Source organism: Gossypium raimondii, chromosome 12, assembly GCF_025698545.1.
Source record: "Gossypium raimondii isolate GPD5lz chromosome 12, ASM2569854v1, whole genome shotgun sequence".
In the NCBI taxonomy this organism is placed as follows: Eukaryota; Viridiplantae; Streptophyta; class Magnoliopsida; order Malvales; family Malvaceae; genus Gossypium; species Gossypium raimondii.
The window spans coordinates 46037326-46049338 of NC_068576.1; the positions used below are offsets into that span (position 1 = coordinate 46037326).

Consider the following 12013-nt stretch of genomic DNA (forward strand, 5'->3'; position numbering starts at 1 on the left):
ACAGGGAACACTAATCCCTATTATAGATGCTTTCATATCTGCTGCCTACACTATAACGCTGTTTATATGCCGACAATCTTTCTTATTAATATAATTGCTAATGTGGGATTTGATTTAAAGCATTCAAACCTCTGATTATTTAATTTATGGATCAATAAAGTATCCACTTTTACGTGCAGTTAACACACACGAACATGATTTGTATTAAATTTAATTACCCACATTTGGTTTCCAATCTAAGCTTATCTTCTCAAAGTTACATTTATCTATCCACTCATACAAATTGATTTGGATTTAGGTTAGATTTGAGTTTTATTTCATATAATTCCAATCTTTTAAATAATCAATTTCATTTCTTTTAATTCGGATACGAATTTATTCGAGTTTAATAAACTTTGCTAGACATCAATTTTTTTAAACAAAATATTTGAAACTTCAGTGCGTTTATCTCACGGAAAATGATTTCTATATTTTCTTACGTTTGTTTCATGGAAAATAATTTGGTCAACGGGAAATTATATATAGGTTAATGGAAAATAAGATATTTTCCTCTAAATCGACTTACCCTTTTGAAAAGCAATAAATCATTTCTAAAAAGAGCTCATTTATGAGTAATATTATTTTATATAAAATTAACTCCAATAAATCTTAATACTATTATTTAATAATATTTTATTTTAAATTTTCAAAATATTAATATTTAATATTATTAAACATACATATTTAATTATTTATATTTCATAATATAATACATTATTTATATATTCAATATAATTTTTTATTTTAATAAATTATTTAATATTACAATTTTATTTTAATAATAAATATGTATTAAAATTTATAAATATTTTATACTATAAAATATTAATATTTTAATTATATAAATAGGAGTATTTTTTAAATAATACTTAGCTTCATTTATGCCTTCCAACTCTAATTCCAACCCTAATCCGTTGCTATCAACTCTCAGTATATGTAATATACTTAATTTAAATTAAGTTTTAATTAAAAATTATTTATTATTAAGTTTATATGTGATATTAATTATTATAAAACATTATATTATTTATAAAAATAATATTTGATTGCGAGTGAAGTCAAAAATTTTGTTTAGAGGGAGTCGAGATAAGATTATAAATTTGGGAGCGACAAAGTTGAAAATTTTGTATTAAAAATACTTAAATTAAATTATTAATTTTCGAAAAAGACTAAAAATATAAAATTTTCAATTAAATTAATTTTTTTTTTAATTTTGAGGAGGGGCTATAAAAAAAATTTCCATTTAGCCAGGGGGTCAAGGTCCCTGCCTACCCCTTTGGCTAGCCCCTATTTGATTGTCAAAAGGAAATGCTACTCTAATATTTTGTAAATAATACATGTATGTTGTGTTTGTTTCACTAATGACAACTTTAAAAAAAAATGATTTCAAAAATTTTGTAAAAGATATTTTACGCAGAATCATTTAAACACAAACTTTTTTTTTCGAAAATTAAATTATTTTTGAAAATTGAAAACATATGTATTAAAATGTTGGGAATATTTTGGATTAAAGGAAGTAGAAAAATGGAAACGAAAAAAAGGAGGTTAAAAACCGACATGCACTAAAATGAAATAGAGATAAGTGTGATAGAATTAAACAAAAGTGGGGAGTGGGGCATGGGATATTATACCAAACCAGAAGCATTGAATCTGAATAAAAGAACTGATCATATAATCATATCATTATTAGAGATAGTGGTGGAAATTTGGCAAATGCCATTATTCTAAAAAAAAAAAAAAAAACTTAGGCAGATATGAAAGTGACATCTCAATTTACTGCAAAAATTCAAGAGTTTCAATTGCCAAAATCTCGATTTCTGTTGGAGTTGAAATGGACCAGATTGAAATAATTTAAAAAAAAAAAAAAAGAGATGAAGAAATACTTTTATAACATCTAACATTGAAATAAATAAATAGATGTAAGCAATCTGCACCTTCATCTACTTTTGGTTGGTGTTTAGGGTTTGTAGAGACTCTTTCTCCCCTATAAATCAGTTCCTATCTTTTCTATAATTATTTTTTTCCAAAAACAGTACTTGTTCAAGTATTTTTGTTACTAGATTCCATGTATTTTGGGTGGCTTATAATTAAGCAAAGGCTTTCTGCAATAGATTAGATGTTCAAAAAGACTCTCCAATGGTCACCCTCTCATGAAGGAGTCTATAAACCTTTAATAAGAAGACTCATCAAATTGGGATTGTGGTTCCTTAAAGCTAACTCAACATTGTCAACCTCTTCTATAAGGCATTTTTTATGCTTTCTCAGATTCAAAGCCATGCCATACTTTCCCATATACCTAAAGCTTATCAGAGGGATGAGTTGGGAGTTTAGCCTACATGCAATTCATATGCTTCAAACACTCCATATTTATTTTTGTACCTTGTGATTGTTGATTTTGACTGGTTTAGTTGAGACACAAATGGAAGGAATTTATAAAGTTTTAATTTATTTTCTCTTTTAAAATTCCACCCAATTTTACCCAAATTGGGTTAGTTTAGGTTAAGTTGGGTTAAAGCATAATATTAACAAATTTTATATTTGCTCAAATCCGGCTCAACTCAAAATATGGACTTCAAATTTTACCCAAACATGCCCATTTTAAGCTTCACCTATATTATTTTTAATTTTTTTAAAAAAATTGTTTATATTATTTTAATATAATATTTAATATTTTATATTTTTTTCATTTATTAAAATTTTATATACAAACATCTTAACATTTTTTAAATATTTAAATTATAGTAATATATATTACTCTAGATTTAGTTTTTGTGTTATAATTCATCTAATATATAGAAAGATTAGTAAATTTAGTACACTAGAGTTTTTAGACTCGGGTCAAGGGGTTAGCATACTAAAATATTAAAAAGTAATATTAAAAGAACATGACAATTTTTTAAAATTTCTTGTGAAATAAATAAAAAAATAAACTACTAAATACCAACTTTATAAAAATAACATAATATTTTATAATAAATGTCAGACTGAGCTAAGACCATAAATGTTCAAGTTCAAACTTAACCCATATTTTAAACAGACTTAATTAAGACCATATTTTGACTTAATATTTTTTATCTAAATCCAATCCCTTCCAAAAGTTTAACCTAGACACTAATAAGCTTCAAAGTATTGATGCTTGAAAATTAGAGCACCACCTGAAATTCTTGTTTTGTTCCTTTCCCTAAACAAACTTGAGAAGAGTTGTCAGTTGAGTCTTATCTCGATTGATATAACTATTGTTGCCAATGCAAAAGGGCGTGAGTTTGAGCTTGTTAAAACACATTAGTTGAGAAGGACTATAGGTAATTTTAAGCATTGTGTGACAAAGAACAAATATAATCAAAACCTATAATGAAATTGTTTTAAAAAGGAATACTGCTAGATTCCAAATCAATCCCAAAACTTATTTGACTATTTAAAATAATATTTTTAGTTTTATATTAATTTCTATATCAAAAATATAAATTCAACCGGACCGTTCATAAAATATCGGTCAAAGGCTATCCAAAACACGACCCTCGGAGAAATCTCCCTCCTACAAAGTTCGAACCCTGCTCCTTTCTGTTCTTAATGAACGGATAGAAAATTCAAACCTTGTTATTTGACAAAAACTGCTTAATTGTCTTTCTATAGCTTAAACAATCAGCCATGAGAAGAAAATCTGAGGTTCCATGGAAGTTGGAACCCAATAATCAAATCAAATTAAAGACTAAAATGAGGGCAAAGTAAAATGAGGGCAAAGGAGAAAAATTACCTCAAATTAAAATTCCATATATACAAACACAAGTGTGAAGTCGCATTGCTACCTAAAAATTCAATCCCAACATCTAAACACCAGAAAAAAGGAAATTCAGATACCACACTCACCCAGGAATTTGTGTTTATTCATCCGGAACGTAGAAATCAAACCTCACATCAACAGAACCAGATCGTTCGCCCGTATCTTTGTAATCAATATTAGTTATCGTCCCAGTTTCATCTGCCTCTTGGTATTCTGCCTTGACCCGCCGAACAGGCACTGTGACGGAGTAAATAGTTCCCAGATCAGAATCAGTAGAGACGCTAAGCTGAACCTTGTCCTTCGACTCTATCTCGACAAAATCTGACAGTGCATGAACAATGTTTTTCACAATTTTCTGTTTCGCCTCATCGCTAACTGCACAGCGGTCGGAGAACAGGATCATCTTCAACCGCTGCTTCGCTATATTTGCATTAGAGCTCCTTCTAGATGCTGGAGAAGGGAAAACTATTTTCCAAGCCAAGTGAAGTCGCTCGAAGAAGCTCATGTTTATGGCATGTAAGAGGAAGCTCTCAACCTCTTCGTGGACAGCATTTGGAGAGAACTTATAATCTCCCATGATCCCAACTGATCTTTTATTTTTGCTGCCAAAGCTTCGACTATTTATTGTCATTCCATTCCATTTTGGTGTAATTTCAGAAAACCTTGATCCTCCATTCATGAAACCCACGAACTCTACCTATAATAGAGCACAAAAGTTCAAAATAAAAAGAACAGAGATTTTAGTACTTTTCCTTAGCATACAAAGCAACCAAATATGTTTATACACATTTAGAACATCAATTAACTATTAGCAACGAATGGTGCTTTGGATGAAACAATGAACTATTTTTTCAGACCCGTAATAACTTAAACCAATGCCCGATAGCAATGCAAAAATAACAAAGGCCATTGAAATGACAGCATCTGCAGGACCATCTAGACTCAAAAAGCTAAAAAGCTCGGCTATGTGGTTTGGCCTTAAACCAATCTATGGGAAGTCATCACTAACCAGTACAACCAAATTTAACCTATAACTATAAGCAATGGGAACACATCTTCTTTTTACGACCCTAACCACATTTACCTAACGAGCATATTGTCAGACATATGAAGTTGGGGAGCTCATGAGGAACGAGTAAGGCTTTGGTTACTTGGAACGCCAAACTCATCAAGCTCGGATCTTCCATTATGACTGGCAACATCTTGTGATATTTGGAATGAGGATGTCAATGTCAGTGGGAAGAAGCTAATGTTGATGCCAGTCTGTCAGTTCCCTTATTCATTATTGCCAATTATCATATTTGGAATAAGAATCCCAGTCCTTATCAACAAGTAATATATTCTAAAACCTACAGTAAATGTTCTCCAGATAACCTATCTTGCAACGGATTTGTATACATGCTTAAATTTACCTCTACTCGCAATTTAACAAAGATCAATCCATGGTCTTGATTCTGGACGATTTATTTAAAGAGGACAAGAGCTCGAACAGTAAACAAGAGGTATGTATTTCGCTAGTTTTTGGTACTTGAGGATGGTAGGGATTGAAGTTCCAGCTTAGACTACAATGAAGTGCAATTTCCAACAAAAAGGTAGAAGATTGCAAAGCAAACTGTAACTAGTATTGAAGCTTAGGACTTATCCAAAAAAAGGAACCCAAGCGGGCCAATAGCCTAAAAAATCTAAATAATTAGAGGAAATAACAAGTAGCAAAACCCAGAGAACATTTTCCCGGAATTGAAAAACCGAGCACCGGTAAGGGTTTGCAGACCAACAATGTTGCTTCAAACTAGGGAAACCCAATTAGCTCATGCTCCATTTACTGCAAAAGAACTGCTAAAAAACTAGGAATTCAAAGGAATAGGAACAGCATCACCAACACTAACCCTAAAAAAACACAGAATTACGGAACTTCCCCAATTTTATTGGGCAACCCAAACACGAAATTGAGCAAACAGAAGATAAATTACACAAATAATTCAAATTCAATGTGAAGAAAAGTAAAAAAAAAAAAAAAAAACAAATAGAGGTGAGAAGCGAGGGATCGAAGGATAATGACCTTTGAAGAGCGAATATAGGTTCGAAAAGGGTGTTGGTGGTAAGATGCAAGAGTGGCATCGACACGTAAATTCCCATATATGGCCATTTCTGAGTCAGCTCGAGTTGTCCTTAGTCTCGCTAAAACAAAGTGTAGCTCTTTTGCTCACTGAAGATTCACTGCTTCAGTTTACAAATACTGAGAAAACACGAGCAACATACTACCTACCGAGCTCCGAATCCCTGGGTAATTCCAATGTGAAATGTTGCTCTCAAGAAACGACAGCGTTTTCCTCTCAAGTCGCAACTCCTAATAGTGAAGTTTTTTTTAAGTATAAGGGCAATAATAAAATAAAATAGAAAGAAAATTATTTAAGTTTAATTATTTAAATAAATAATTTACTATAATAGATAACTAATCATTTAAAATTTAAGCACACCCTTAAAGAAAATAATTATGCAATAAAATTAAAAAAGTACATAAAAATCAAATGAAATTAGAAGTTTTACGTTTATATTCTATTATATGTGTATAAAAATAAATATAAAATTAGTTTTAAAATAATATTTATTATTTAATAAAGATAGTAAGTTTTTGGTAATTTCACAATTAAGTTGAAACTCAATTGATAGATAACACCAACCCAATCAAACTTTCAAATAATAATATAGATATTAGATATACTATATATGTGCCAGTTCAGTGGCGGAGCCAGAAACTTTGGGGGGAACGGAATTCGTCATTTTAATAGCCTATATCTTTATAATTTTTAAATGATTAAATCAAAATTTTATCATTTTAAGGTGGCAAAATGTAATATTAGGGGAGGACATGGCCCCCTTAGGTCTCTTAGTGGCTCCACCACTGGCCACGTTGTGAGTGAAAAATGTTTATGTAACAAATATATTCATAAAATTTGATGTAAAAAGTAAATAATGCTTTGATTGAAATGACAAAGTTAAGACATTGAAGCCAATGGCTCTCAAGTTAAAACCTTATCATTTATACATGTTTTTCTAAATTTCATATGAAAATATTAAAAAAAAACATTCTTATAATAATATTTATTACTTTATAAAAAGAATGACTGAGTGAGATTTTGGTAATTTCACAACTGAATTTAGACTCGATTGATGAGTGACACCAATTCCAACGAACACTTAAATATTATAGCACACCTACAATACGAATGAAAAAATGTTATGTAACAAATTTATAATAATAATAATAAACCAAATGAGGCTTTAGTTGAAATAATAAGTTAAAACATTGATGGCTCGTTTGATTATTCATGTAATAACATGAGGGGAAATTATTTACTATACATGTTTTACAACAATTAAGCATAAAATAAAAGAATAGTTATAAAAAAAAAACAGTTAATACAAATTAAAACTTGAAATTATAAATATAAATAAAAACTCTTGTAAAAAATAAAACCTCTTCAAAACAAGTCTCGTGATTGGCTAAGAATCACAAATGAGAATTAATTCATTGCTAACTTATATACTAAAATATGATGAAAAAATAATACTCCTATCAAATTAGCATGAGAGCGTTTGGTTGGCCGAATCTTACATTACGCATGTAATGTTATATTTTGAAATAAAATTACGTTGTTTAGGTTCTCGACATTCGATTATCTTATAATTTTACATCCTCAAATAGAGTTAAGATATCAAATCTAAGATAAGATTGCACTATCTTTTATTTGTCTCAATTTACAAGAGAAATTGTTGAAAGTTATTTCCCTATTGAAAAGTATAAGTCATTTTAAAAAGAATTCTTATAAATAACTTAATTTTAAACAAAAATTAACTTAAAATATTAATGATGAACTTTTAATTTTAATTCTTTAAAATATTAAATTATTTTCAATATTATTAAACATGCATATTTATATTTAATCATAATAATAAATTATTGATATAGTTAAATAATTTATTGTTCTAATAAAATCATTTAATAATTTATAAACTATATATAAAAGTAACATCCAAGGGTCTCTTAAATGACACATTTGAAATTTAATTTAATATATATTTTTAAACAATCTATGCTTTTTAAAACAATGATATAAAAATATATTTTTCCATAATAAATTAGAATGTGTATTTTTAAGAAAAAGTTTTCCTCCATAATTTAATTGGAATATCTTTGGTTTAACATTTATATTTAATATAGTGAGAATTTTGTCTATTAGTTCTTTTATTCTTAAAATACGTGAAATAGCTCGATGGTTAAGAGTGCTCACCATCCCAGATGTGGTTTGGGTTCGAATCGTACTAATCACGTTGGTTGTTTGAGTTTTACTCTGTTATTGTAATTCGCCAAAAAAATACATATTTAAAGGTGTCAGTGTGAAAAAATATTAAAAGTAGAAAATTATTTTATTATTTATTAGTTTCCATTTCTAAACCATATATTTTAAATGGGTTGATTGGTATATTCATTCGTTAGTGAAGTTAAAAGGGGCAAAAATGTTTTAAGATTTCCTTATCTGACACGTCTCCAAATATAACTTTTTTATTATATAACAATAGTCAAATTTCAGTTTTGATCCTATAATATGCTCAAAATTGAAATTTAATCTCTATACTTTAATTTGACATAATTTGGTATTTCAAGTTTTATAACACCATTAGTTAGTCTAAATATATTATTATTAAAATATTGAGTGAATTTTAAGAATTCTTAATATTGTTAAAATTTTCTATTAAATTCAAGTTCATTTCAATGTTATTTTTTTGTTACATGGCTATCAAGTGAGTATTTTTAAAAAATCTAATATCTCATGCTAGAGAATTTAACAAAAATAGCAGTGTTAATAATTTGATCCGAAAATGAAAAGGGATGAAATTCGTGAAAATAAAAGTATGACCGTTAAGTCCCAAATGAATGAAGAGTATAGGGACTTGGAGCATATTATGACCTTTGAATTTTCACTTTATAATTTTGTCCAAAAAATAATTAACCCAAAGCAAAGCGTGGGTAGGAAACTATACTTAATTTTAATTTTTTATATTAAAATTTTAATAATAAATATATATTAAATTTTAGGTTGAAATATGCTACAAGTCCTTATACTCTTCGTAGATTTAGAATTTGATCCCTCTATTTTTATTTTCAGGAAGTTAATCCCTCTACTTTTTAGATTTAAAAAATCTAGTCCAATTGTTTACCTCATTAAACTTCTTTTGTTAAATCTACCAGTTTGACATTTTGAAATAAGCAAATACTCACTTTGGTAGCCATGCAACAAGAAAAATGATGTTGTAATGAATCTGAGTTTAATAAAAGAATTTTAACAATGTTAACGATCAGACTTTCATTTTTAAATCTGAAAAGTTGAGGGACTAAATTCTTGGAAACAAAAGTAAAGAGACTAAATTTTAAATAGTAGAAGAGTATAGAAACCTGAAACACATTTTTATAAGTATTTAGTAATAATTAATGTCATGTTTTAATAATATAAATATGAGCATTCTTTTAAATCCAGCAGCTAATTAATGTCTTGATACTTTTTAGGATCTCATCATGCCTTCAACATTTATGATGGATCCTAATCCAAGCAGCTGGAATTAAGGCCTATGCGCTTAAAGGTAAGAGTGACAACCTCAAGGTTCTGAATCCTGCAGGAAGTTATTGAAATTAAGCATCTTAGCCTCACAATTAATGATGTTAGAGCTTGTGTGAGTCGAATCCCGTCGCTTGTTGAAGAAAATAATTAGACTAACATGCCGCACAAATTGAGTTTGTATAAAACTATACTTTTATTATTTGACTTTGATTAGGACAAGGTTTTTCAACCCTAAAATAGATGTAGTCGAAACTCCTATTGTATCATTCATTTTTCAACATTAGTGAATTTCTTCTCATCTGTTTGTGATTTTTTTTCCGAAAGGGTTTCCATGTAAAATCTGTATATTCTCATTTTTCTTTAGTTATTACTTTACATCGTTCTACTACCATTATCGACGTTTATTATAACAGTTGAAAATGGAATACCAACTACGGGGCTGTCAGCATTGAAATCCAGTAACAATAGGTATGGCAAGGAAACATTGTGAATTGGGTTTTGCCCATTAGCTCGGCAAACTAGAAAAATTTTGGGCTGTGAAATCCCCTTACGTATCCATTTAATTTATATAATCATTTTAAGAGATACTGTTTGAAATTTTGGAAGCTTGAATTCCAATATCTGCCATTCTTTCATATAATGAATCAAAACTTATATACAAATTTAGAATTTATCCTAAATATTCTAACAACAATGCTGCTGTTAAATGCACTATTTGTATAACCTGTTGATAGGAAATAAAGCAAACAAATTAACATCAATAAATTAAACAGAGATAAATATAATATTGGGATTATTTTATGACAATAGAAAAACTTGAAAGACAACTACAAATAATACATCTAAATAATAAAAATCAAAATTAACTATCGCAAACCACTATATGACAAGTGTTTGACGCAATGATAAAATTTATTGCACTCTCAAAAAAATTGTAGATTCAAATTATCTCAAAATTTCCAAAATTAATTAAGGGATGGTAAAAGAAAATTGAATGTTGAGAAAAGGGATGTAGTAAAAAGAGGGAGAAAAATGTTAGAATAGAGAAGACAAAAGTGGTAAATTTAGGGGATGGGGGGGGGGGGATTACTTTCTCGGAAAAGCCGGGGAAAAGCAAGCATGATAAAATGTTGGGGTTAATGATGTGGCTCGTTTCCTTGGAATTGGCGGATGAATACATTCATTACCCTTGCCCTTCTCAACCCTCACTCTTCCACTTCACCCTATTTAATAAAGCTACTTTTTTTTAACTATGTTGGAGTGCAACTTTTATTGAAATTTTCAATTTCATTCCAATCACCATTTTAATACATTAATATATTATATTGTATTGATATCATCATTTATATCTTTTGTCAATTTGATTTTTTTTAGTTAAATTTCGTCCTCCATCTTTCAAAGAAGAGTTTAATTATTTTTTAACAAAATATTAATTAAAACATTAATTTTTTTAACGATGTTAGTGTGGCAACCCGTATGACAGTTCACATCTACTTTCGTGCTAACGTGGCATTGTTTGTCTTATATGTCATGCCAACAAATAATTTTAAAAACATAAAAATAAAAATATTTTAAATTCAAAAAGTTTATAAAAATTTCATAAAAATTCAAAAAAAAAAAGCATGGAGTACATGTGAATTCTCATTTGAGCTACCATGTTTATAAATTAACATTTTAACCAGTATTTCCGTTTAAAAAATAACAATTTAACTCTTTTTAGAAGGTTAATGGTCAAATTTGAAATTTTTTAAGATTGACAGTCAAATTTAACTCAAAAAAGAAATAAGAGACAAATTGACAAAAAATATGTTACTATCGTGTTTAGGCCTGACTCATGAGTACCTCTACTTAAGAGTAATAATATGTGTAAATTACATATAAAAGTCCTATTTTTTAAAATTTATTGAAATGGGCCCGGTATTTTATTATTTACCGGAATGGGCCATTTTTCCCGAAATCGCGTCCACGTCGGTAGCGATGTCGAGGATGTGTCGACAAATCGCGTCTCGTCGTAGCGATTACTTACGTGGCAACAAATCGCGTCACGAAAGCGCGATTTTGGCGACGTGGAAGCAATAATTCATGAACAGTTTATATTTTTTAGCTTGGAAAACTTTGAAAGGCCATAACTTTTGGCTCAGTTGTCCGATTGAGACGATTTTTTTTATTTCAAATGAATTTTCAAGATCTACGCGCTGTCAAACAGCCAAAGGCGGTTTGCCACATTTTTCGTCGAAAAAGATCCTTTTTTACCTCTAAATTTTGATTTTTTTCGGTTTAAAATTGAATTTTGAAACATTCAAATCATTATTTTCCTTATTTATTTGAAGTAAACATCGTATTTTTTTACAGAATTGTTGTATTATTTTTTCTGATTTGACACGTGTATGGAATAGGTCCGATAAATCGTTAGAACGTAAGTAATATAATTAAGATAATAACAGTATTTTTATGATATGTTAATTAATTAGTTTAGCTTAGTTGGTTAAGATGTTTGCTCTTTTCCTTAGTACCTTGGTTCAAATCTTGTTGGTAATAATTTTGAATCTTTTTGTACTTGTTGCATTTATTTTTT

General features: G+C 28.8%; 1 protein-coding gene across 1 annotated transcript; it reads right to left on the reverse strand.

Moving 5' to 3' along the window:
- Positions 1 to 3770: 3770 nt before the first annotated feature.
- Positions 3771 to 6108, reverse strand: LOC105764480 (cell division topological specificity factor homolog, chloroplastic). The gene is made up of 2 exons (XM_012583071.2): positions 5880 to 6108; positions 3771 to 4517 (listed from the first exon to the last, which is right to left on the reverse strand). Exons 1-2 carry the CDS (start codon positions 5964 to 5966, stop codon positions 3921 to 3923), a joined length of 684 nt encoding a protein of 227 aa, XP_012438525.1. The 5' UTR covers positions 5967 to 6108; the 3' UTR covers positions 3771 to 3920.
- Positions 6109 to 12013: the final 5905 nt, after the last annotated feature.